At 35.7% G+C, this 27,100-nt stretch overlaps 3 protein-coding genes and 2 long non-coding RNA genes across 13 annotated transcripts; 4 read left to right on the forward strand and 1 right to left on the reverse strand.

Moving 5' to 3' along the window:
- The first annotated feature begins 25 nt into the window (after positions 1-25).
- LOC143260429 (coatomer subunit beta-like) lies at positions 26-4,919 on the forward strand. 3 transcript variants are annotated; one of them, XM_076525715.1, is made up of 10 exons: positions 40-231; positions 323-736; positions 803-1,136; positions 1,203-1,491; positions 1,569-1,909; positions 1,982-2,243; positions 2,313-2,680; positions 2,739-3,183; positions 3,302-3,537; positions 3,605-4,919. In XM_076525715.1, exons 2-10 carry the CDS (start codon positions 369-371, stop codon positions 3,833-3,835), a joined length of 2,874 nt encoding a protein of 957 aa, XP_076381830.1. In that variant the 5' UTR covers positions 40-231; positions 323-368; the 3' UTR covers positions 3,836-4,919. The 3 variants fall into 3 exon arrangements, with proteins under 3 accessions (XP_076381829.1, XP_076381828.1, XP_076381830.1); XM_076525714.1 differs by having other exon boundaries at positions 26-161; positions 1,982-2,680; XM_076525713.1 differs by having other exon boundaries at positions 39-231; positions 1,982-2,680.
- LOC143260434 (uncharacterized) lies at positions 3,996-5,684 on the reverse strand. Its single transcript, XR_013034594.1, has 2 exons — positions 4,602-5,684; positions 3,996-4,095 (listed from the first exon to the last, which is right to left on the reverse strand). It is a non-coding gene; the product is annotated as an uncharacterized LOC143260434 (long non-coding RNA).
- Positions 5,685-5,946: 262 nt separating this feature from the next.
- LOC143260428 (coatomer subunit beta-like) lies at positions 5,947-13,101 on the forward strand. Of its 4 annotated transcripts, XM_076525712.1 has the most exons (10): positions 8,063-8,224; positions 8,316-8,729; positions 8,796-9,129; positions 9,196-9,484; positions 9,562-9,902; positions 9,975-10,236; positions 10,306-10,673; positions 10,732-11,176; positions 11,295-11,530; positions 11,598-13,101. In XM_076525712.1, exons 2-10 carry the CDS (start codon positions 8,362-8,364, stop codon positions 11,826-11,828), a joined length of 2,874 nt encoding a protein of 957 aa, XP_076381827.1. In that variant the 5' UTR covers positions 8,063-8,224; positions 8,316-8,361; the 3' UTR covers positions 11,829-13,101. The 4 variants fall into 4 exon arrangements, with proteins under 4 accessions (XP_076381826.1, XP_076381825.1, XP_076381827.1 ...); XM_076525711.1 differs by lacking the exon at positions 8,063-8,224 and adding an exon at positions 5,947-6,111 and having other exon boundaries at positions 9,975-10,673; XM_076525710.1 differs by having other exon boundaries at positions 8,027-8,154; positions 9,975-10,673.
- Positions 13,102-13,227: 126 nt separating this feature from the next.
- LOC117222894 (uncharacterized) lies at positions 13,228-15,543 on the forward strand. 4 transcript variants are annotated; one of them, XR_013034591.1, is made up of 3 exons: positions 13,257-14,862; positions 14,988-15,202; positions 15,302-15,543. It is a non-coding gene; the product is annotated as an uncharacterized LOC117222894 (long non-coding RNA). The 4 variants fall into 4 exon arrangements; XR_013034592.1 differs by having other exon boundaries at positions 13,264-14,008; positions 14,199-14,862; positions 14,988-15,543; XR_013034590.1 differs by having other exon boundaries at positions 13,274-14,862; positions 14,988-15,116.
- Positions 15,544-16,986: 1,443 nt separating this feature from the next.
- Positions 16,987-21,216, forward strand: LOC117222893 (uncharacterized). Its single transcript, XM_033474915.2, has 3 exons — positions 16,987-17,576; positions 19,353-19,509; positions 20,673-21,216. The coding sequence occupies exons 1-3, from the start codon at positions 17,417-17,419 to the stop codon at positions 21,169-21,171; spliced, it is 816 nt and encodes a 271-aa protein (XP_033330806.1). The 5' UTR covers positions 16,987-17,416; the 3' UTR covers positions 21,172-21,216.
- The last annotated feature ends 5,884 nt before the right edge of the window (positions 21,217-27,100 follow it).

Raw genomic sequence — 27,100 nt, forward strand, 5'->3', positions numbered from 1 at the left:
ATATGGACGGTGGCGCTACCTAAACTTGGCTCAGTACTAGTCCCCTGATGTAGGGGTTTGACACGTATGCTTGTCCCTTGTTTCCGGATTTGTATAAATGTCAGTTGACCACTGGGAAGATATCGTTGCCTTTCATTTTTGCGTGATTTTATCGTGATCAGGTACATCGAACACGACAATATCCATGCGATTACCATAGCATTCGAATGACACACGAAACCTACATCCAAGGTCAACATAACCTCAATGCCCATCAGTTTCGTAAATAAAACAGTCAAAGTAGTTGGATTTTCGCTACATTTAATGCGATTTTAATTTGCAGTTCGTAAGAGAAAGTCTCCCTGGTAGATTGTACAGCAGTGACGAAAATGAGCACCATCGCAGAGCAACCTTGTTATACGTTGATTAACATTCCAACCGACACAGAGCCTTTAAACGAGCTCCAGTTGAAGCTGGATCTAGAGAAGGGCGATGCCCAGACAAAGATTGAAGCCCTGAAGAAGACCATCCACATGATCCTCAGTGGAGAACGTCTGCCAGGACTTCTGATGACTATCATCAGGTTTGTCCTGCCGCTGCAAGATCACACAATCAAAAAGCTTCTTTTAATATTTTGGGAGATAGTGCCGAAAACTTCTCCAGATGGCAAGCTTCTACAAGAGATGATTTTAGTTTGCGATGCGTATAGGAAGGACTTGCAGCATCCTAATGAATTCGTAAGAGGCTCGACCCTCAGGTATTGATCGAACAAACGCATTTCTTTATTGGTTGAACAATTACAATAGAATGTTGCATCTTTCAGATTCCTGTGTAAATTGAAAGAGCCAGAACTTTTGGAACCGTTGATGCCTGCAATTATTACTTGTTTGGAGCACAGACACTCCTATGTCAGACGTAACGCTGTGCTGGCAATTTTTACAATTTATAGGAACTTTGAGTTCCTCATTCCTGATGCTCCAGAATTAATAGCCAAATATTTAGAAGGAGAGCAGGACATGTCTTGTAGGAGAAATGCATTTTTGATGCTCTTACATGCTGATCAAAACAGAGCACTAGCTTATTTAGCTGCTTGTTTGGACCAAGTGCCCAGCTTTGGTGATATATTACAGCTGGTTATTGTTGAATTAATCTACAAGGTGCATATACGTTTTGAAGTATTTCCCTATTGATTTCAAATGTTAACAAACGTCGTTAATTGATAGGTGTGTCTAGCAAATCCATCAGAAAGAGCACGTTTCATTAGATGCATTTATAGTTTATTAAACTCTCCAAGTGCTGCTGTACGTTATGAAGCAGCTGGTACCTTGGTAACACTGTCTAATGCCCCCACAGCGATTAAAGCTGCAGCCTCCTGTTATATTGAGCTAGTTGTCAAAGAAAGTGACAACAATGTTAAACTGATCGTGCTTGATCGTTTAATCGCGATGAAAGAAAGTCCTGTTTACGAAAGAGTTCTTCAAGATTTAGTTATGGACGTACTTAGAGTTCTAGGTACGTTTTCGAAAAATAAATGAAGAAACAACCATGCTGCAATAGTCGGAATTTCGCTAAAAATATTATCCCTTCAGGTTCACCGGCATTAGAAGTCAGAACTAAAACGTTAGCCCTGGCCATGGACTTAGTAACCACACGTACCATAGAGGAAATGGTTCAGCTCCTAAAGAAAGAAGTATTAAGAACTGTGGGTGGGGAACACGAAGATGCTGGTAGATACAGGCAACTTCTTGTGCGGACATTGCATGCCTGTTCAATAAAATTCTCAGACGTGGCAGCTACGCTGATACCTGTATTGACAGACTTCTTATCAGAAAACAACGAAGCTGCTGCGACAGATGTGCTAGTGTTCGTCCGTGAAGCTATTCAAAGATTCGAGAATCTTAGACCGCTCATAGTTCAAAAGCTACTTGAAGTAAATATCTATAGTAAATAATTTACATTTTATAGCTTAACAGATCGTAACGAAATAATCTTTCCCTTACAGGTATTCCCACATATCAGATCGGTAAAGGTACACAGAGCGGCTCTATGGATTTTGGGTGAATATGCTACAACGAAAGAAGACATTGAAGCCTTCATGAGTCGAATACGAGCTGCCTTAGGAGAATTACCATTACTAGAGGCAGAGAACAGGCATCAAGCTGGCGAGAAGACGGAAGATGGAAATACTCAAGCCACTCCAGCACAGTTGGTCACATCGGATGGAACTTACGCGACCCAGAGTGCATTCAGCACTGCATCCACTAGTACGTATCTTTTAAAATACTTCCGTACAATAAATAAGTCGATATCAATTTTCAAATTATTTTATCCAGCTAAGGAGGAAGAGAAACGCCCGGCATTGGTTCAGTACATGATGGAGGGTGACTTCTTCATTGGTGCATCATTAGGCACGACCTTAGCCAAGTTGGCGCTTCGTTACAAGGGCCTCGAAAGTGATGAACAAAAGCGCAATCACATGCAAGCTGAATCTATGTTAATAATGACCAGTGTGTTGCAGTTGGGTCGCTCCGGTTTACCCGCCAAGGCAATGACTCACGATGACGCTGAACGATTGTTCCTGTGTCTAAGATCTCTAGCTTGTCCAACACCGCTTGTACAGAAGGTATTCATCGAGGGTTGTCGAGAGGCCCTTGGACGAATGCTGACAGCTAAAGCGGAGGAAGACTCGCAAACACAGAAGGTAGTGCACTCTTGATGATGTGGTTCTTTGCAACCAATTTACATTTTTGTTCTCGCAGGCTAAAGAAAAGCCAGGTAGCATCGTCCAAGTGGACGACGCCATACAGTTCCTACAATTAAGCCGTGGATCGGATTTGACGGGTGGAGCTGCAGACATGTTCGAACAAAGTCTCAGCGCTGCCGTTGCAGGAAGACCCGGTTCCGGTGCAGACATCCCAGCTCCCAGTGCTTTGAGCAAGGTCACCCAGTTAACTGGTTTTTCGGACCCAGTGTACGCAGAAGCTCTGGTTCACGTCAACCAATACGACATCGTGTTGGATGTACTAATTGTGAATCAAACTGAGGACACCCTTCAGAATTGCACTCTGGAGTTAGCAACGATGGGTGACCTGAAACTCGTGGAGAGGCCGCAGCCTATCGTGCTCGCACCGAGAGACTTTGCGAGCATCAAGGCCAACGTGAAAGTAGCCTCCACAGAAAACGGAATTATATTTGGCAATATAGGTGCAGTTATTAAGTTGGACATTCATAATTTCGAGCTTTTAAGTAGAAGAAGCTATTACAACAGAAAAATATCTCGGACTCCTTCGAATGCCTCCTAATTTTATTTAATTATTTCTAGTTTACGATATATCCGGTGCTGGGTCCGACAGGAGTGTCGTAGTACTGAACGACATACATATCGACATTATGGACTACATAGTTCCAGCAATCTGTACCGACGCGGAGTTCCGGCAGATGTGGGCAGAATTCGAATGGGAGAATAAGGTGTCTGTAAATACCACGTTATCAGATTTGAGGGAGTATCTTGCCCATTTACTGAAGTCCACGAATATGCGCTGTCTGACCCCGGAAAAGGTAGGTTCATTTTATTTGGATTATGTGGAAAGTTGGAGTGTAACTGCGACATGTTTCGATGTTTCAGGCACTTTCCGGACAATGTGGCTTCATGGCTGCGAATATGTACGCGAAATCGATATTCGACGAGGATGCATTAGCGAATATGTCCATTGAGAAACCATTAAACAAACCGGATGCCCCAGTGGTCGGCCATATTCGTATCAGAGCAAAGAGTCAGGGGATGGCGTTGTCGTTAGGGGATAAAATCAATTCCACGCAAAAGGGCCCGCAGAGCAAGGTCGTACAAGCTGCTTAAAGCACGTAGTCTCTAATCGAACTCACATCGATCTTCAGTATTCGAATTATTACGAGAGACTCAATTGGACTTTATGGGTGTCGCAGATGACGGCCATTCCCATTTGTCTTCGTCAATTCCACAACTTCGATTCTCTTCTTCAATTAGATGTTGAAGTATGTTTTCTACAAATGTACGCCCGTATTAATTTCAGCGCCATTGTTGTTTGTTTGTTTCCTTTCTGTACCGTCAGTCGCCAGCACCGTCGAACGACGATACACCTGAGGGAGCTGCGTACGCGAAATGCTCCGTACCCTCAATTATAATATTTCACTGACTCGTTCGCGGACTTATGCGTTACCCGGAACCGTGCTGTTCTGACCGGACTGTCCTGGCCGGACTCTCCGAACTGACTACCCTGTTCGATCCTTGGGCGGCCGATTTTTGCCGCTTATATACGTTCGGCGGAACCTCGTCTTCCTTTGTCCAAGGAGACGGTTTCTCCTCAGGGTTTTCCCGGGCCGCGCTAAACGCGCGGCCAGGTAGCCCTGTAGCGGTAGGCGGCCGGTAATTATTTTTCAGCAACATCTGCTGTACACGTGGGGTTGTCAAAAAAGGTTACTAAAATCCTTCTCGACTTGCAACGGCCAGGGAAAGTTTATTACTTCGTCCTTGGCCTCTGCAAGCGAATCCGCTAACTGTTATTCCGTCGCCGGCCGTGTACCGCCATAAAAATGAAAGTTTCTTTAGGCGGGCGCGTAGTTGCAGCATAATGGCTGCTACACACCTTATGTATCCACCAGCGAAGAAATATATGTACATACACGATACTTTAACCTGTAAGTCCGGATTTCGTTCGATCGAAACTGATTTATTTGGTACATATTTTTTCGAATAATATGTATAATAGAACTGTAAACAATATAAAAGTTATTAAGAACATAATGTAATTGAGTCGAAGTCCAGTATTTAATACGTACGCATTAAGCAAATGAACATAAGCCAAAAATATTTTGGGACTGTTTTTTACTATTTTTACTAATCTGTTTATACTGTAAAATATTTTGTTTAAAATAAAACAATCATAATTATGTCCTATGCCTTAGACGGACTTCGATCTTTTAGTTAACAATTATAATCTTAATATCATTTTCCATTTTTTCTTTGTTCTACAAGACTTAACTTTTCAATTTTAAATATTTTTAAAGAAAAACAAGTCTTTAGTTTCTTATATTGCAAGAAAATGAATAAGGGGTTGTGAAAAGAGAGGCTACAAGCTTCAAAATGAGTTGTAAGATTCTTGTGTGCGAAATTATAACAGTTTAAATACTAACAATATTTTAAACAATTCGCGGAGCCTGCACATGAAATGAACTTTATTAAAATATCAACATTATTGATTACATTAACAACAGAGATGGATTTCAAAAAATCAAACTCTGTATATAAATGCACACATCACGCGAAAGGCCATTAACTTTTCCAACTGGACAAACATATTTAACTAAACAATTGTTTTAACCTCCACTGTCAAAAAAATAATATCGTTCCATATTGATAATGTAAAAAAAAACATTAATTTAGATAAATGAAGTTCTAACAGCACTTTCATTTTTGCATTTCTAATTTATAGCTGCTTTTAACAGAAATTGCAAAAATGGAAAGCAAATTTTCATGAACAATAGTATGAACGTAACGACCGGAATACAAATGGCAGAATACGCTTGTTATATAAAAGTTCAGTTTACTCTTAATGTTTGATCGAGAATTATGTCCTGCTGCAGAAGAACCGAGAAATTTGAACAATTTCCTTGCGTCGGTTGTTGTGGCTAGTATAATGTTCTTAATTTTTTCTTTTCTTCCTAGTGTGTTAGTGTAATGTGAAATGAAAGACAGAAAAATCATTTTTAGTAGACATGCGATGCTATAAGTAACGATCCGAGCTCGGAATGTTAATAATTCAAAGTTCATTAATAATTGGTTATTTATGTAGTGAACAACTGTGGTACTGAAGATAGAAGATGTGTGATATCAAATCCCCAAACTCATTACTGCTTTTGTCAAACTTGCGGAGGATACTATGCTTACGATAATGGCAACAATTGTCACTCCAATGTTAATACTACCATCAAGAAGACATATACAAACCTATGTCAGTGTGCCGAAGAAATAATGTGGAATAGCGGTGTACCACCTAAACCAGACTGCAGATGGTTTACAAACTTTTCTGAATTACGCCGACAGTGGAGTAATCATGCTCGCCAACAAAATTGCAAATGTTGTAAGTGTAGGCAAAGGTAAGGAATAGTAAGATCTTACGTTTGCAGAAGTCAAACGGACTTCATCTGTGAGGAAGTACTTTTGCACCAAAGAAAATCGACTTTAATTCGTGTAAAATTTAGATCTGTTCCATTTACATTAGGTAAAGCAACTCTAGCCGGAGAATTTTTTATTGAAAAAATAAGAAAAAAATTGCATTTCTATCAAGCTCGTGACAATGAATAACAACATGAAAATTATTTATTGGAACAATATAAAAAATATCATTGAGGTATGCTTATAGTTTATCTGTCTTTCAACTTGCAGTGACAAATTTTTGGTACATTAAAAATAAAAAAATATGCTACGTGGGGAAATGTAAGAAAGTATATATATTACATTTTTAGAAAAAAATATAGTTGAATCGTTTAATAAGTGGCCATAGTATATTTTTTATGAAAAGATTATTCTTTCCAGATGATTTTTTAGAAAGAAGTGGATTTCGTAGTTTACCTACCACCCTTAAAAATTCTAATGAAAATTCAGTAGCTGGATTTAAAATCGTAACACATTGTAGACAAAAGGAATTAATATACAAAATGATCGATTCATAAAAGGAATGTTCCAAGAATTTCTATATTAATTTTAATTTCTAATTAATTTCTATACAAATTTTACTCTTTTTGGTATACATTTAAAATAAACGTAACTTACATTTATTTCACTTTATAATTTATTAAGATCGATATTGTTGTTATAAACTGACATTTAATTTATCTTATAAAACAATAACAACTATATAGAGTTATGTTGAAATCGACAATAGAATTGGTCGACAGGAATTCACCGAAATCACAGAGACTGGTATCAATTAATATCATAAATGTGTAAAATGATGTACCGTATATTAGGATTACTTAAAATAAAAACTAAAGAGGAAGAAAATCTATAGTCATACAGAATTTAGGATACTGAAACGCAAACCTTTTGTTTATGTATAATGCAACTTGGTGCGTTTATCGATCTTAGCATTGATATTCGACTCCTACCAGTTATAATAGTTTATAACAAATACGTATCGGAAAGAACGGAACACAATCTCCTGAATTGATATCACGCAAGAAAAGGTCATTTGTTATTGTAAATATGGAGTACAGATGATTCTTGCCGCAACTTCCATAAGACGCAATATAAATTCCGGCATGAATTATGTGCTGCAGAAAATATTAATATAGCGCCAATACACATAATGGCAAAACACTCAAACCGTTCGTCAAAACCATTCACAAATGATAACTGTGAGAGTGCTACAGATGGCGCCACTAAACAAAGCCTTCGGAAAAACAGTAATGATTGTTTCTTGCATCTCGTGTAATAACGTTATTTTTATACAGCCAATGATTATGAAAAACGCAGTAATAATAATTTATACTCTTCATTTTCAACAATAAACAAAAATTCTTCTCGTGAGACAGATCCAGGAGAGTCTTCCGAATAATTTCGTATTCTAAGATGTTCATTAGTTATTAGATTCTGCTGTCAAACAAAAATTAAATACTGTAGAAACACACAGGATCAAAACAGTACCAGATAATTAGACTACACTTCTATTTTAAATCGGAATCAGAACAGAGCAGATAGAACTACAATTACATTGTAATCAAACACTGTTGGATAATCGAGTGTCGGATAATTTTTACTGCACGAATATTTTCATTCTAGAGCACCTTGTGTTTGTTTTAATAGAATATGGAATTGATAACGAATTCTTGATCGAAGCTAAGTTTAAAATTGTATTATTGGTGGCGGGAGATAGAAGAAAGAGATTGGAAGAGTTAAATTGCCTAATCGACATTGTTTGATGGAAATTTTACGAAACAAACAACGCGAGAGTTTCAAAATGTTCTACATACTTGGAAGATATGGACGGTGGCGCTACCTAAACTTGGCTCAGTACTAGTCCCCTGATGTAGGGGTTTGACACGTATGCTTGTCCCTTGTTTTCGGATTTGTATAAATGTCAGTTGACCACTGGGAAGATATCGTTGCCTTTCATTTTTGCGTGATTTTATCGTGATCAGGTACATCGAACACGACAATATCCATGCGATTACCATAGCATTCGAATGACACACGAAACCTACATCCAAGGTCAACATAACCTCAATGCCCATCAGTTTCGTAAATAAAACAGTCAAAGTAGTTGGATTTTCGCTACATTTAATGCGATTTTAATTTGCAGTTCGTAAGAGAAAGTCTCCCTGGTAGATTGTACAGCAGTGACGAAAATGAGCACCATCGCAGAGCAACCTTGTTATACGTTGATTAACATTCCAACCGACACAGAGCCTTTAAACGAGCTCCAGTTGAAGCTGGATCTAGAGAAGGGCGATGCCCAGACAAAGATTGAAGCCCTGAAGAAGACCATCCACATGATCCTCAGTGGAGAACGTCTGCCAGGACTTCTGATGACTATCATCAGGTTTGTCCTGCCGCTGCAAGATCACACAATCAAAAAGCTTCTTTTAATATTTTGGGAGATAGTGCCGAAAACTTCTCCAGATGGCAAGCTTCTACAAGAGATGATTTTAGTTTGCGATGCGTATAGGAAGGACTTGCAGCATCCTAATGAATTCGTAAGAGGCTCGACCCTCAGGTATTGATCGAACAAACGCATTTCTTTATTGGTTGAACAATTACAATAGAATGTTGCATCTTTCAGATTCCTGTGTAAATTGAAAGAGCCAGAACTTTTGGAACCGTTGATGCCTGCAATTATTACTTGTTTGGAGCACAGACACTCCTATGTCAGACGTAACGCTGTGCTGGCAATTTTTACAATTTATAGGAACTTTGAGTTCCTCATTCCTGATGCTCCAGAATTAATAGCCAAATATTTAGAAGGAGAGCAGGACATGTCTTGTAGGAGAAATGCATTTTTGATGCTCTTACATGCTGATCAAAACAGAGCACTAGCTTATTTAGCTGCTTGTTTGGACCAAGTGCCCAGCTTTGGTGATATATTACAGCTGGTTATTGTTGAATTAATCTACAAGGTGCATATACGTTTTGAAGTATTTCCCTATTGATTTCAAATGTTAACAAACGTCGTTAATTGATAGGTGTGTCTAGCAAATCCATCAGAAAGAGCACGTTTCATTAGATGCATTTATAGTTTATTAAACTCTCCAAGTGCTGCTGTACGTTATGAAGCAGCTGGTACCTTGGTAACACTGTCTAATGCCCCCACAGCGATTAAAGCTGCAGCCTCCTGTTATATTGAGCTAGTTGTCAAAGAAAGTGACAACAATGTTAAACTGATCGTGCTTGATCGTTTAATCGCGATGAAAGAAAGTCCTGTTTACGAAAGAGTTCTTCAAGATTTAGTTATGGACGTACTTAGAGTTCTAGGTACGTTTTCGAAAAATAAATGAAGAAACAACCATGCTGCAATAGTCGGAATTTCGCTAAAAATATTATCCCTTCAGGTTCACCGGCATTAGAAGTCAGAACTAAAACGTTAGCCCTGGCCATGGACTTAGTAACCACACGTACCATAGAGGAAATGGTTCAGCTCCTAAAGAAAGAAGTATTAAGAACTGTGGGTGGGGAACACGAAGATGCTGGTAGATACAGGCAACTTCTTGTGCGGACATTGCATGCCTGTTCAATAAAATTCTCAGACGTGGCAGCTACGCTGATACCTGTATTGACAGACTTCTTATCAGAAAACAACGAAGCTGCTGCGACAGATGTGCTAGTGTTCGTCCGTGAAGCTATTCAAAGATTCGAGAATCTTAGACCGCTCATAGTTCAAAAGCTACTTGAAGTAAATATCTATAGTAAATAATTTACATTTTATAGCTTAACAGATCGTAACGAAATAATCTTTCCCTTACAGGTATTCCCACATATCAGATCGGTAAAGGTACACAGAGCGGCTCTATGGATTTTGGGTGAATATGCTACAACGAAAGAAGACATTGAAGCCTTCATGAGTCGAATACGAGCTGCCTTAGGAGAATTACCATTACTAGAGGCAGAGAACAGGCATCAAGCTGGCGAGAAGACGGAAGATGGAAATACTCAAGCCACTCCAGCACAGTTGGTCACATCGGATGGAACTTACGCGACCCAGAGTGCATTCAGCACTGCATCCACTAGTACGTATCTTTTAAAATACTTCCGTACAATAAATAAGTCGATATCAATTTTCAAATTATTTTATCCAGCTAAGGAGGAAGAGAAACGCCCGGCATTGGTTCAGTACATGATGGAGGGTGACTTCTTCATTGGTGCATCATTAGGCACGACCTTAGCCAAGTTGGCGCTTCGTTACAAGGGCCTCGAAAGTGATGAACAAAAGCGCAATCACATGCAAGCTGAATCTATGTTAATAATGACCAGTGTGTTGCAGTTGGGTCGCTCCGGTTTACCCGCCAAGGCAATGACTCACGATGACGCTGAACGATTGTTCCTGTGTCTAAGATCTCTAGCTTGTCCAACACCGCTTGTACAGAAGGTATTCATCGAGGGTTGTCGAGAGGCCCTTGGACGAATGCTGACAGCTAAAGCGGAGGAAGACTCGCAAACACAGAAGGTAGTGCACTCTTGATGATGTGGTTCTTTGCAACCAATTTACATTTTTGTTCTCGCAGGCTAAAGAAAAGCCAGGTAGCATCGTCCAAGTGGACGACGCCATACAGTTCCTACAATTAAGCCGTGGATCGGATTTGACGGGTGGAGCTGCAGACATGTTCGAACAAAGTCTCAGCGCTGCCGTTGCAGGAAGACCCGGTTCCGGTGCAGACATCCCAGCTCCCAGTGCTTTGAGCAAGGTCACCCAGTTAACTGGTTTTTCGGACCCAGTGTACGCAGAAGCTCTGGTTCACGTCAACCAATACGACATCGTGTTGGATGTACTAATTGTGAATCAAACTGAGGACACCCTTCAGAATTGCACTCTGGAGTTAGCAACGATGGGTGACCTGAAACTCGTGGAGAGGCCGCAGCCTATCGTGCTCGCACCGAGAGACTTTGCGAGCATCAAGGCCAACGTGAAAGTAGCCTCCACAGAAAACGGAATTATATTTGGCAATATAGGTGCAGTTATTAAGTTGGACATTCATAATTTCGAGCTTTTAAGTAGAAGAAGCTATTACAACAGAAAAATATCTCGGACTCCTTCGAATGCCTCCTAATTTTATTTAATTATTTCTAGTTTACGATATATCCGGTGCTGGGTCCGACAGGAGTGTCGTAGTACTGAACGACATACATATCGACATTATGGACTACATAGTTCCAGCAACCTGTACCGACGCGGAGTTCCGGCAGATGTGGGCAGAATTCGAATGGGAGAATAAGGTGTCTGTAAATACCACGTTATCAGATTTGAGGGAGTATCTTGCCCATTTACTGAAGTCCACGAATATGCGCTGTCTGACCCCGGAAAAGGTAGGTTCATTTTATTTGGATTATGTGGAAAGTTGGAGTGTAACTGCGACATGTTTCGATGTTTCAGGCACTTTCCGGACAATGTGGCTTCATGGCTGCGAATATGTACGCGAAATCGATATTCGGCGAGGATGCATTAGCGAATATGTCCATTGAGAAACCATTAAACAAACCGGATGCCCCAGTGGTCGGCCATATTCGTATCAGAGCAAAGAGTCAGGGGATGGCGTTGTCGTTAGGGGATAAAATCAATTCCACGCAAAAGGGCCCGCAGAGCAAGGTCGTACAAGCTGCTTAAAGCACGTAGTCTCTAATCGAACTCACATCGATCTTCAGTATTCGAATTATTACGAGAGACTCAATTGGACTTTATGGGTGTCGCAGATGACGGCCATTCCCATTTGTCTTCGTCAATTCCACAACTTCGATTCTCTTCTTCAATTAGATGTTGAAGTATGTTTTCTACAAATGTACGCCCGTATTAATTTCAGCGCCATTGTTGTTTGTTTGTTTCCTTTCTGTACCGTCAGTCGCCAGCACCGTCGAACGACGATACACCTGAGGGAGCTGCGTACGCGAAATGCTCCGTACCCTCAATTATAATATTTCACTGACTCGTTCGCGGACTTATGCGTTACCCGGAACCGTGCTGTTCTGACCGGACTGTCCTGGCCGGACTCTCCGAACTGACTACCCTGTTCGATCCTTGGGCGGCCGATTTTTGCCGCTTATATACGTTCGGCGGAACCTCGTCTTCCTTTGTCCAAGGAGACGGTTTCTCCTCAGGGTTTTCCCGGGCCGCGCTAAACGCGCGGCCAGGTAGCCCTGTAGCGGTAGGCGGCCGGTAATTATTTTTCAGCAACATCTGCTGTACACGTGGGGTTGTCAAAAAAGGTTACTAAAATAAAGCACGTAGTCTCTAATCGAACTCACATCGATCTTCAGTATTCGAATTATTACGGGAGACCCAATTGGACCTTATGGGTATTGCAGATGACGGCCATTCCCATTTGTCTTCGTCAATTCCACAACTTCGATTCTCTTCTTCAATTAAACGTTGAAGTATGTTTTCTACAAATATACGCCCGTATTAATTTCAGCGCCATTGTTGTTTGTTTGTTTCCTTTCTGTACCGTCAGTCGCCAGCACCGTCGAACGACGATACACCTTATGGATCCACCAGCGAAGAAATATACATACACGATACTTTAGCCTGTAAGTCTGGATTTCGTTCGATCGAAGCTGATTTATTTGGTACATATTTTTTAAGAAATAAAGAACGAACACACTACTGCCCTTCACATGCCATTTTATTCGCGCATGATAAAAATGTTTCAGAACACAATCTCAAACAAACAAAACATCGATATTTTAGTTCTACAAACCATTTTTTAAATTTCATCAAAAGAGGAGATTTAGCTGTAAACTGTCACGTAAATTTGTAACTAGAGCATGAATTGAATTCAAATTTTAAATTGTAAAATAGTTTTAAGAATTATACATATTTTAGTTGTAATGTTAATGTTCAATTTTGTAAAAACAAACGATAAAATAAAATGATATATTCATCATGTTCGTTTACGATGATTCAACATGTAAACATTTGCAACAAACAAAAGTAAAAAAATTTCGTTCGTGCAACTTTTTTTCCCTTACTTTATCTAATCTTTTCTTCACGTTTTTACTTGCCTCTTATCCTTTGTATTTATTTAATGTTAGTCAATAATTTCTAGTTATCGCTTGTTTTTTGTTTCTTATGCGCATAATATTTTTGTTTGATAATTTTGTTATATTCTAGTAAAAATATCGCAATAATATTTTAAATTATTATTCCTTGAATATTTTTACATTGACTTTTGAAAATGAAAATTAGAATTAGAAATTGTAGATATTGAAGTTTTTGACTTATTTGTACAGGTTAATTAGATCGAATAATATGTATAATAGAATTGTAAACAATATAAAAGTTATTAAGAACATAATGTAATTGAGTCGAAGTCCAGTATTTAATACGTACGCATTAAGCAAATGAACATAAGCCAAAAATATTTTGGGACTGTTTTTTACTATTTTTACTAATCTGTTTATACTGTAAAGTATTTTGTTTAAAATAAAACAATCATAATTGTGTCCTATGCCTTAGACGGACTTCGATCTTTTAGATAACAATTATAATCTTAATATCATTTTCCATTTTTTCTTTGTTCTACAAGACTTAACTTTTCAATTTGAAATATTTTTAAAGAAAAACAAGTCTTCAGTTTCTCATATTGCAAGAAAATGAATAAGGGGTTGTGAAAACAGAGGCTACAAGCTTCAAAATGAGTTGTAAAATTCTTGTGTGCGAAATTATAACAGTTTAAATACTAACAATATTTTAAACAATTCGCGGAGCCTGCACATGAAATGAACTTTATTGAAATATCAACATTATTGATTACATTATCAACAGAGATGGATTTCAAAAAATCAAACTCGGTATATAAATGCACACGTCACGCGAAAGACCATTAACTTTTCCAACTGGACAAACATTTAACTAAACAATTGTTTTAACCTCCACTGTCAAAAAAATAATATCGTTCCATATTGATAATGTAAAAAAGAACATTAATTTAGATAAATGAAGTTCTAACAGCACTTTCATTTTTGCATTTCTAATTTATAGCTGCTTTTAACAGAAATTGCAAAAATGGAAAGCAAATTTTCATGAACAATAGTATGAACGTAACGACCGGAATACAAATGGCAGAATACGCTTGTTATATAAAAGTTCAGTTTACTCTTAATGTTTGATCGAGAATTATGTCCTGCTGCAGAAGAACCGAGAAATTTGAACAATTTCCTTGCGTCGGTTGTTGTGGCTAGTATAATGTTCTTAATTTTTTCTTTTCTTCCTAGTGTGTTAGTGTAATGTGAAATGAAAGACAGAAAAATCATTTTTAGTAGACATGCGATGCTATAAGTAACGATCCGAGCTCGGAATGTTAATAATTCAAAGTTCATTAATAATTGGTTATTTATGTAGTGAACAACTGTGGTACTGAAGATAGAAGATGTGTGATATCAAATCCCCAAACTCATTACTGCTTTTGTCAAACTTGCGGAGGATACTATGCTTACGATAATGGCAACAATTGTCACTCCAATGTTAATACTACCATCAAGAAGACATATACAAACCTATGTCAGTGTGCCGAAGAAATAATGTGGAATAGCGGTGTACCACCTAAACCAGACTGCAGATGGTTTACAAACTTTTCTGAATTACGCCGACAGTGGAGTAATCATGCTCGCCAACAAAATTGCAAATGTTGTAAGTGTAGGCAAAGGTAAGGAAAAGTAAGATCTTACGTTTGCAGAAGTCAAACGGACTTCATCTGTGAGGAAGTACTTTTGCACCAAAGAAAATCGACTTTAATTCGTGTAAAATTTAGATCTGTTCCATTTACATTAGGTAAAGCAACTCTAGCCGGAGAATTTTTTATTGAAAAAATAAGAAAAAAATTGCATTTCTATCAAGCTCGTGACAATGAATAACAACATGAAAATTATTTATTGGAACAATATAAAAAATATCATTGAGGTATGCTTATAGTTTATCTGTCTTTCAACTTGCAGTGACAAATTTTTGGTACATTAAAAATAAAAAAATATGCTACGTGGGGAAATGTAAGAAAGTATATATATTACATTTTTAGAAAAAAATATAGTTGAATCGTTTAATAAGTGGCCATAGTATATTTTTTATGAAAAGATTATTCTTTCCAGATGATTTTTTAGAAAGAAGTGGATTTCGTAGTTTACCTACCACCCTTAAAAATTCTAATGAAAATTCAGTAGCTGGATTTAAAATCGTAACACATTGTAGACAAAAGGAATTAATATACAAAATGATCGATTCATAAAAGGAATGTTCCAAGAATTTCTATATTAATTTTAATTTCTAATTAATTTCTATACAAATTTTACTCTTTTTGGTATACATTTAAAATAAACGTAACTTACATTTATTTCACTTTATAATTTATTAAGATCGATATTGTTGTTATAAACTGACATTTAATTTATCTTATAAAACAATAACAACTATATAGAGTTACGTTGAAATCGACGATAGAATTGGTCGACAGGAAATCAGAGACTGGTATCAATTAATATCAAACAGGTTTTTTCAATAATCGTAATTTCATCATTAGAAGGTGTTGAAATCAAAAAGTAATGATCAATGATCATGAATAGAATCGTTCCCTTCGACAAACTTCTGTGTTAGATTGAGATTGGAGTATTATCTCGAATTTTTTTACATGAACCTAGTCACAATCAGTTAAGATTTGAGAGTTGAGTCGAATAATCAATTTTTTTCTGAATGCAAAAACTCTTTCAGATATTTCCCCCACCTCGTCAAATAAACCTCCGTAATTTGTTTTTCTTCTGAAGGATGATTAGTCTTAAGCGATTTAAGTTTCAGACTTGTATTTATTACATGAGTAGTTATAATCGTAATTATATCGTGTTTGGTGTTATTATATTTTAATCAGCAAAATAGGACGAATGCGATGGTAAAAGTTTCATTGAGGAAAAACCAGAAATAAGGAATATTCATTTTTGAAATTGAAAAGGCTGGGTTTACACACGGGCTCCTCAAACGCCTCTAACCTCAGTCCCCCATTATTTTTACCACGCTAAGATACATATTTAGTAACTTCTACATAGGCGCCATTCAATGTGTGCCAGCTGCGTCTGTATACATTGCTTTCAATGTGTAGCATTAAAACATTTTTGTGAATATATTGTAAACTACTAATTTCCCGAATATCATTTTATATTTGGAATCTTCTCCCACTCTTCTATACATTTCCCAAATTTCGTTTCGATCGGCGTTAGGTCTCCTCTGGGAGTACAACCAATTTAAAGGGAGAAGGGGAGAGCTTGTATTTAATATTCATTCTATCCGTGGATAAATTTTCAACATTATATTTTCAAATCTGCTACTACGTAAAATTATTACTGGTCTAATTATTTTTTTTTTATTACAGTGAGCAACTCTGACGACTTTCATATTCAACAATATTAAATATCTCGGAAATCTCAAGTTCTCTATTATTATTTTCTATAGAGAAGATATCTTTTCCACTAGTTCACCCGTTACATAGGTTGCTCGTTGGCCGCTTCACCAGGTAGTAGACAAGAGAGGGCCTACGCTAACATGTAGAGATAGGTAAAAAGTAATCTGATCAATGATTACCGATTATAACTCGTTAGGTGTTGAAACTAATTTATAATAATTAGGCAAAAAGTTAGCTCGTTAATAATTACCGATTACAACTCGATAGTTGTTATAAATTACTATAAATTAGATATAATAACTAACGAGTAATCATTGATCAGATTATATATGTACTATTTGCTCAAATTTGAAATTTCCTTTAATACAGAATTAAATTACTATTTCAAAGGAAGCATATATGTAACACAGTTGAGAGAAACAATAGTTGCAAGTTGCAAATATTGGTATTTCTTACAATAGTTGAAATATTTTCAACCAGATTTGATTGCACATAGGGCACCGTTATGGGCAAATGCCAGGGGACCTGGCCTCGCCCAGGCAAAGATCCTACTTACGCCAATGAATTTCCCATGCGCGTCCGACGCATGCGTAGGACGTATGCGTTCGTCGCTTGCAGCAAAGCAGCTGACGCAATCGTTGGCGTCTGGCTAGACTATTGCTGGAACAGGCGATCGCAAAACGCGTGCGTCCGACGCGCACGAAATAGTTCAAAAAGTCGCTTATAGGAAAACAGAACCATTATCGACTATTGCGTGCTTGTCGAACAAACGCTGTGCTACTTATTATACATTATTTTAATAATTAAATAAACAGTAATGGCTTCAAAATTCCAGTTTACATATGCGGAGGAAGAAAATTTAGTAGACCAGGTCGGAAAATATCCTGTTTTGTATGATCGCTTTACTAGAGATTTTAACAATAAAATAGTGAAAGAAGATGTATGGATTGAGATATCGAACAGAGTGGGAAGAACACGTAAGTACTGCTCGATTATATTTATGTTAACATTGTATTGAAATTTGTAAAAATACAAAAAATAAGTTTGGTTCTTTTAACGTTTACATTATTACATCTCTCTTTTTAATACAAAACGGTAATTGTAATTTATATAGAAGAAATCATACCTCACCGATTTTATTGAATTTTGAATACGTTATCAAGAGCACGATTCTAAACAACTTTTTTCCTTTCGATGCTACCGTCGCTCGTCCTTAATTTCCAAAATATACAACTAATCTTGCGAACATACATTTGTGTACCTGCGCGTCTGTGGCGACGACCAGTGTGCCAACACTGCCAACACTGCCAACATGGGACCACTGGTTATATCCCTCTCCACGCGACTGCCGGGAAACCGTTCATATAACGGGTGAACTCGTCAAAAATGTACTCTCCGTTTTACGAAAATGTGGCTCAGATTTCGGCCCACTTTTAAGCAGAATTGTGCAGAATTACAATTGAATTACTCGAGGAATTATAAATGCAAAGCAATTCAATTATGTTATGGTTCGATCATATTTTGTAATCCGTAATTGCAATTCGAGTACAATTACAAAGTACTAAGTAATTAAATTACATACGAATTACTATGCAATTGAATGAAAATTACGAATTACGATGTAATCGAATTGAAATTACGAATTACGATATCATTGAATTGAAATTACGAATTACGATAATTGAATTAAAATTACGAATTAAAAAATAATAAATGAATAGGTAATAATAGAGAAGAAAATACACAAAAGAAAGAAACAAGTGAAGTTGATCTTTGATGATTTAATTTAGAGCAGAGAAATAAGAATATGATTTACAAAAGATTTAATTTTTAGTGAGAAACCTGTAATATCGGCCACGAAAAAAATATCGTATTCATTAAGATATTGTCCACAGTGTCCATGTGGTAACCAAGTTCGTCGTTTCCGGCAATAACGAACTCGAATTATGAAATATTCTGTACTCTTTACTTTACTGACATAAAGTTTCGAAAGCACTTTCCATCACCGTTCTTATTTTCTCTACATAATCGGAAATTGTAGATACACATATGCCTTAACCGTTGATTTTGGTATAGTTTTATAACATAATTTTTGAGTCTAAAGACTTCGACAATTACGTGTGGTATTATTGTATCTGACCTAGGATGTGATTTTTCAAAAGAAAAAGGGAATTCTACTCTATGTCGGAACGTAGGATAGATATTCCAGTTTCCATGCTTCTTACACGTTAATAGGTAAATGTAATAAAAAGATATAGATCATTAATTTGTATATAAAATTTTTCTTTTTCTATACCTTCTTAATCCGAGGCCACGGAAATTGGTACAGGCACGGAAACTGGGACATCTACCCTACATGACTTCGCGTACGTGTCTCTTTAAAAAGTCTGTACACTACTTCTTTGCCACATGGTTCAACATTAATAATAATACAGTACAAATAATAATTCTTATAGTTAAAACACCATGAAATATTACTTTGTGAACACACTATACACAAACCTGCTTTCCGTCCGGTCTTCCTATATTGGGAAAATTCCATTTTCTCATAAAGTCACTTGCAATGCTTTCAGAGTCTGAAATGTTAGCTTCAGGTAATAATATCGGGGTTAATTTGTCACATGATACGCGAACTACGTGTTTCATAATAACTTACGCATGTATATGATATTCTAAAAACAAACGATAAAGATGTAAATGTTTCTCCTTGTGGCAATAAAGCTAGTTAAAAATACATTATCTATTTCTTTTAGCTGCTGATTGTAAAAGGAGATGGAGAAATATTCGGGACACATACTTGAAATTAAAGCGGGGAAGAAAATATGGGACAGGATCGTTGGCACAGCCAAGATCGAAATGGCCATTATTAAAGCATTTGAGTTTTTTAAATAATGTGTGGTTCAGGAGAAGGTGTGTATCTTTTATTAGAGACCAAACATGTAACAGTTATATGAAAAATTTCTGTGAAAAATATCGGTAACATTATTCAAGTTGAAACAAAAAAAAACACAGGATTAAAGGATTTCAATTTTTAGTTACAAATAACAATTGTAATTAACTAAAAATTTTGTTCATCGCCAATAATCATTATCGATGGTGGAAATTCTATTTCGGTCACCGTTAAGAATTATGAACGTGGAAAATTTATTTCAATTCATAAGTGCCAACGATAAAACAAACTGCAGTTTATAATACGGTACCGAATTGTTGTACACTCGCCCAAATCTATTTTCACTATTCACACCAAAGGTGGGTTTTTATTGTTTAAAAAGAAATCGAGCGAGCAGTGAGAAGAAACAACAATATTATGTTAGCACATAATAAACACTTTGGCGTAAAAATTTGGTTAGTGTTCTACGGTTACAACGAATGCACCCTCCTCTTCACGATACTGAATTTTACTAACACAAACAAACTTTCTTAAATTGACAATGAATTTGCAAAAACGCAAAAATTAAAAATGTGTCTCGTACAATACAGTTTGCACATATTATATCCATATGACATTTTTCACGTGTTTTGAGACACTTTGTATAATATCTGATCAAAATTCTCTTATCTATGACTACGAACGAATCCTCGAAACAAAATCTCCCTCTCCGTTAAATTTTACAAGAAACCGAAATAAATTTTCCTCGTCAATAATTGTTATAAGCAATCGAAATAAATTTTCCTCGTCGACTATTCTTATAAGCTAGCGAAATATATTTTCTTCGTTGATAATTGTTACAAACAACCGAAATAGAGTTTATATCAACGATAACTCTCATGAATAACACAAACAAACTTTCCTTATTTATAATGATTATGGACGATTAGTGATTATATAATATGATTATATGATATAATGATTATAATGATTATTATTATGATTATAATAATTATAATGATTATTATTATGATTATAATAATTATAATGATATAAATATCATTTTTGTTATGTATAACTATGTATCAAAATAATAATTATGTAACGACTTTTTTCGTATTAACTATAATTGTTATGGCCGCTGTATTTTTTATAGACGATACAAGTTCCGCAGTACAATATATTTTACTAATTTTTTTTATAGCGCCTATAATAATAGGATGCCGCTTCCTGCAGAACTGAAAGAAATAGTTTGGCTTCCAGAAACAACCATAAGTACATCGTCCACAGAGACATCTGCGGATACATTAACAGAGATGGCCATGGACACATCAGTTAATCAAACACCACCTATTCATATGGGGTACCTTCATTCGTCGTCTGATCATAAAGGAAACTTGGACGTCGGAAATAATCCAGGAACAGAACATACACAGGATCATGACAAAATGTTGGAAATATTTCGAGGGAGGTCTGTCGATGGGGAGAAAAGTATTGAAGCCCTAAAGAAGTCACACGAAGACAATGATCCGACTTTAACATTTTTCAAAAGTATGGCCATGGTGGTGAGAACATTTTCTCCCAACTTAATTGTAGAAGCTAAACGTGAGGTTTTTAACATCATTCACGAATTAGAATTAAGGTCTATTAGAGAAAATGCGAATTACCAATTCGATCCTATCAATACGTTAACAAAGTTGTAAATAATTATAAGTCTTAAGAAATAAAAGATATTTTTTCATACATTAGCTTACCCTTATGTTTGGATTTATTTTTTCAGCGCTACAATCGAATTTTTTGTTCTCCTGTTTGGTGTCTTTTTTTTTTTTAATTATCCCCAGCAAGATTTGAAACAAAATCTTGTTTTTATTCAGTTTGAAAAACTGTCTATACACATATGTCTGATCATCCTATAGCAAATGCTTTCTAGGTATGTAATTAGAATGTTGCAATTCTATGTTCCGATTTTTGTATATATTTTTTGTTGATTTCTTTGTGTTTTGAATTTTAAAAAAATGTCTTCTTTCATGTTTTCTTCCAATAATAACATGAGTTATAGTTTCGGTTCAGTTTAAATAATTATCACAGATTTTCCGAGAATGTTCGAGATCATGAAAACCCGTACATTAAAAAAATATAACGTAAACAGGCTGTACGCTATTTCTATTTTTTAATACATTATTTAATATTATTTTCATTTTTATATGCCTGAAGAAATGATTCGGTTTTTGAACTGGACACACTACTATGGCCTTTGTGCTGGATAGAATAATAGTGTTCAATGGTGCAGGGTCATGGTTGTCGTACTGTACAATCTGCGACACTCTATCGATCACACGTTTAACTAGTAAGAGATATGTGATAGCTATGAATTCCAAGACAGCACAAGTCCACGTTATAACACTTTAATGTGACTTATTCGTAGATACAGCCATTTATTTAAATATTCGGACACCTTTTAAAACGGAATAACTTTTTAAAAATTGGACCAAATGACTTGAAATTTTTAGATGTTAGAGGGATTAGCTTACTAGGCAATGTCTAATCAAAGTTTTACAAAAATTGTGTTTGATTGAAATAACGAAAATAAGATAAAATCTACGATTTTCACGATTTTTAGTTATTTATATAGCTCGTAATAATCTTAGCTGATTACATAAATTACAGAGACTTACAAAACACATTATTTAAGCTTCCCTTTTAGGATCTGATAAAAAAGTTAAAGAACTATCATTATTTTTGTCATTTCGAACAGTTATAATAATTTGTTATGATTGTTACATTGAAAACTACAATAATAATAATTACAATCATGTTTGAAAAAATTTGTTTGGTCATTATCTAAATAGTAAACTAATTACTCCAGCACCTAAAATTAAGTCAGGTCATTTAGATTAATTTTTAAAACGTTATTCCATTTTGTAAGATGACCTAATATTTTAGCGAGCGACTGAGATTTCACTAATTTCAGTTCTGCTTACTGAGATTTCACTAATACAATTTGAAGCAATGCGAATATTTTATTCTTGACATAATGTACTTTTCCACGACAATGGTATTCAGAATGCCAGACACATTCTTTACATGCATCCCCAGTCAAGGGACGTTCTCATTTGCCTTTCGTTGGAGTCCTTTTTTGTTAACATTCTGTGGCTTGTGTTGTAACTACGAAGTCACGCATCGATTTATTATGTTTTTTAACTTAATATCATTTTTACTTGCAATATCTCAAAAATATCCGTTGTCTTCCCTTCATAATCGAGGGTATTATTATGCACCATGACTTTCAACTTTTACTACTTCTTTTTAAATCTGTTAATTTGTTGCTTTTATAAAACTTTTCACACTTAACCCTCCTTGCACTACGATTTATTTTACAGCCCCGTTGGTTAGCATTTGTTCGTTGCTAATAAATTTCGACAGCAGTCAGAAATATTATATCTATTATATGGCAATCGTTACATCGATGTTTAAATATCAATGATAGATGAGAAGAATGTAATTTCGATTTCAAAGTTGCGAATAACGCGCGTACATATTTAGTAGATCATGTTAAAAATCTTCATGACGAGTCCGACACGATATTATATGGCAAAAGGTTAAAGGAACTGTTAAATGTTAAAGTTCATAAAATTGTTTTTCGGTGTCCTATTTGGTTTCATCATCCGAAATGTTCGCTGCGAGATATAAAAGTGATATATCTCCTTAAAGTCAGCTTTATAGATTTTAGGACAGCTATCGTCGAGTACCCGTATCCGCGAGGTAAACAAATTCGAATATTTGAGAAACTAGTGTCCGCTTTAAATTTTGCTAGACAGAGTGTATCATAGTTATGTCAAATCAAAACATGACGCTACTGAATTTGATTTAGATTCCCGAATCATCCGAATCACGGAAAGGAACGTCAAATTTCGCTTAGAAACGCTGGAAACGACTGTTTTCGCTTGAAAACAAGCGCAGGTTCTCACTTCTATTTTTCTTTGAATAAGGACGAATATTTAAACTAATAATTATAAAAAATTGGCCGATAGCAATAGGGTCGCTTTTTAATCATGGGACATATTAATCGTGAATCATCAACATAAAGACGAATATTAGAACATTACTTCAGGTTCCGCGTGAGGATTAATCAAAAAACCGAGTCACCACTAAGGCTGGTTTAGGTTTTTAAATCATCGAAATCGTTCGAAAAACGATAAATTTTCGTTAACCATTTGCCCTACGATGTCTTATTAGTGCTTCTTCGTCACAAATAAGTTCGTACACGATAAAGGTAATTTATTTGTTTGTATGACAATTTTTACTTTGGTATTTAATTATTGATAATAAAGGAGTAGAATTTGATTTTTATTTCTGAACAATATCCACATTTAATGGACAATGTTCGAAATCTTCGCAATGTGTCTGACACGATATTATAGAGCAAGAGGTTGAAAATGGGGGTAGAACGTCTGTTATCGCTTGAAACTAACGACGACTCCGGGTTCTCGCTTGTATTTGGCTGAACAAGGATGAACATTTAATGTAACAGTTGTAAAAAATTTGCAGATAGGATCGTTTTTAAATCGTGGTAAATGTTAATAGCGAATCGTCTTTTCACGAAGACGAACGTTGGTATGTTATTTCATGTTCGGCGTATTTATGGCTGGGTCTGGGTGTCGAATGGGTGCCTGAGATTGGAAAAACTATATTTGTTCAACCGGCAGTACTCCTAGGCGGGAATTGGTTACTGGGTCACATGGAGCATGATTACGACGCAGTTTCTTGAATTGGGTATGTTGTATCTCTGCACGCAAGCTACAATTCTTCCTGCAAACATTTCGAATTATCAAAGTTTTAGGAATCTTAAATCGTGGAGAACGCGAATTAATCTTATCAAGATTCGCATGTTCTGTTGTTGCATTAAAGAAAAAAAAGGGTTTAGCATACATCCATGACTGTACATCAATTCGCCGTGGATTTTATGCATTTATGACAAATATGAATGGGACAAATACAAAACTGTAAAGACGTTGAAAGAATTATTTTCAACTTGTTAGGACCTATTAAACGACGAAATATATTTTCGTCTAATTTATGTTTCTTACAATTGACTCGGATAATTTTGCACGAAGATCCGCAATCTGCGTATCAATACGAGCTTCACACGTATTATCGTAAACTCGACAGAGATTTGACACAGTTTTGTAGAACCTGTGTACTTTTTATAATATTTTCTGGACAATTGTAATTATTACAACGTATACAACGCAAATGATAGATGTGTATATAGTGTGTACATATACACTATACCAAATTATAAACATCAAAACAGTTAATTTGTCGAACGATATTACTACTTTTATTGGGCCAGTGTAAACATTCCAACACACTTAACAATAAATAATCTATTTGCAAGTGATATTCGATGTTGCTTCTGCTAACTTCATATTTGGTGAAAGTGTGAGATTCAACTGTTATTTTGAAAATAAGCGAACGAGATTCATTTCTTTTCAACGAGATTCAGAATGTTCGTCAAAATTGTACAAACAACACTTTGTGTACAGTAACAAAATGGTTTGCGAAACGACGGTTTAAGCATTTGCCGCTAGACTGCCGATCTTTATGAAAATATCCATTTTTGCATTTCATTTTATGAAAACTAAAGCTAAAATGAAATTTCTTCCGTTAACCAAAAGATTTCTTATGATGAAAATGAAATCAAAATAATTATTAAGTTCTATCAGTGTGCTTTTGACGTCTTGTACAGTAATTTCTCCCTAATTCGCGCTCAGATTGCGCACAGAAATGGACAATTTGAGAAGAGAAAATACGATTATTCGAGCCTTGCATCTTGTTTTTATAATTGTTGACAATCGATAACTATAAAAACGAACCGCAAGGATCGAAATAATCGTATCTCCTCTTCCCAAATTGTTCATTTTTGTGTGCAATCCGAGCTCGAATTAGGGAGAAATTTGTTTCATCAGATGACGATTAGACCTGCAGGTTTTATGTATTGATGACAAATATGAATACGTAAATTACAAAACTGTAGCAACATTAGAAGAATTCGTCGCTTCCTACTCCGATACTTCAATTTATCAAATGTGAAAAAAAGGGAGAAGGGAGAAAAGAGAAAAGAGAAAAGAGAAAAGAGAAAAGAAGAATCCAAGGATGTTGTTACATTATTTTCAACTTATTGCAATTGTTAAAAGAACGAAGATATTTTCAGCTAACTTATGTTCCTTACGATTAACTTAGACAATGTTTATTTTGCATGAAGATCCGTAGTCTAATGATACTGTGCTTGATTTATTGTAAAACAATCTCATAATTTAACTGAAAAAGTTGATGAGAAACTCAATGTCGACAGAGCAATCGTATCTCTAGGTTTTTTAAAAGATATCAACTATTGAAATCAAAAGTGCGAACATTTGTACTTACCTAATATATTATATACACGAATTATATGTAGATTGGTGTCATTTAATATATTTTAAACAGTAACTAACGCGATTTCGCGCATGTAAGCGGTTTACATATTCGGTGTAAGCGGAAGTAACGACGATTCGAATTACGCGGGATTTTTGCGGCATTTCAGCCGACTTACACGCAAACGCAACAGATATTGATCAACGTTTGCGGACACACTGGGTCCATATTAAAGCACTGTACAATGTCAACAAGATCTACTGCATTTAATTAATGACAAAGTAGTGTTACTAACCTCTTTTTATAAATAAAAGTGACATTAATCGAATTATGATACACACGCTCGTAAATTGTTGGAACGTCGAGTGTAATAAAGTTTCACTAATACGTTTCATTAAATTGTCTATTAAATGATCATGTAAATGTACAGGGTATTTCATTGCATTATTTTTGTATTTATCTTAGCCACTTTTATAGTAATCGAAATTATATCTACAATTTTATTTAAAGCCACAGTTACCTTTTATTCAGAAAAAGTAACGAGAAACGAAATTTTCTGTTTCTTTTTTCAACGATCTACGTTAATATTTGGAAATTATTTCAAAATATGAGACGACTCATTTAATATACAAGAAATTTAGTAAAGTCGGTCATTTCAATTTCCAGATGTTGCACAGCAGGAATAAAATATAATGTTCCATGACAAAAATAACACATTTTAAACGAAACAGTTTGTACAATTTATCGCATACATGAAAAATATTTGAAGAAAAAATTGTTGCACGCAGCACTTTTTGACTATCGTTTGTAGAATTTTACGATAAATAAATTAATGCTTTTGATACAATATTGATAACAAGTACATTTATGACATTCGTATTCTAACTGCAAGTTTGAATTTCATATGGGAAGTTATTTGATGACTTTTGCAATAATAAATAATATTTAGTTGCAACAAAGTAAGAACAACATCAAAGTGTAGGAATTTATAATACATGATCATAAAATAACTTGTACTAATTATTATCCAACAACTTTGAAGTATCAAAAACACAGTTTATTTTTCTCTAGTAATGTTATTCTTAATAAAAATAAAGTAACCGATATCATTTTTGCTAAAATACAAGTCGATCGATACGACTTTCAGTTTTCTCCCCCTTGTTTATATTGCTGTATATATTTTTTTAAGATTAGGGACATACTGATATAAATATCTAT

This window comes from Megalopta genalis, chromosome 12 (genome assembly GCF_051020955.1).
Source record: "Megalopta genalis isolate 19385.01 chromosome 12, iyMegGena1_principal, whole genome shotgun sequence".
Taxonomy (NCBI): domain Eukaryota; kingdom Metazoa; phylum Arthropoda; class Insecta; order Hymenoptera; family Halictidae; genus Megalopta; species Megalopta genalis.

Excerpts from the sequence above, each read along its gene's own strand:
- LOC143260429 (XM_076525714.1), top strand. The coding sequence starts at position 369 with ATGAGCACCATCGCAGAGCAACCTTGTTATACGTTGATTAACATTCCA. Across the intron at positions 1,492-1,568 it reads GGACGTACTTAGAGTTCTAG|GTTCACCGGCATTAGAAGTC; the intron begins GTACGTTTTCGA and ends TTATCCCTTCAG. Across the intron at positions 1,910-1,981 it reads TAGTTCAAAAGCTACTTGAA|GTATTCCCACATATCAGATC; the intron begins GTAAATATCTAT and ends TTTCCCTTACAG.
- LOC143260428 (XM_076525711.1), top strand. The coding sequence starts at position 8,362 with ATGAGCACCATCGCAGAGCAACCTTGTTATACGTTGATTAACATTCCA. Across the intron at positions 9,130-9,195 it reads TTGTTGAATTAATCTACAAG|GTGTGTCTAGCAAATCCATC; the intron begins GTGCATATACGT and ends GTTAATTGATAG. Across the intron at positions 10,674-10,731 it reads AAGACTCGCAAACACAGAAG|GCTAAAGAAAAGCCAGGTAG; the intron begins GTAGTGCACTCT and ends TTGTTCTCGCAG.
- LOC117222893 (XM_033474915.2), top strand. The coding sequence starts at position 17,417 with ATGGCTTCAAAATTCCAGTTTACATATGCGGAGGAAGAAAATTTAGTA. Across the intron at positions 17,577-19,352 it reads GAACAGAGTGGGAAGAACAC|CTGCTGATTGTAAAAGGAGA; the intron begins GTAAGTACTGCT and ends TATTTCTTTTAG. Across the intron at positions 19,510-20,672 it reads AATGTGTGGTTCAGGAGAAG|CGCCTATAATAATAGGATGC; the intron begins GTGTGTATCTTT and ends TTTTTTTTATAG.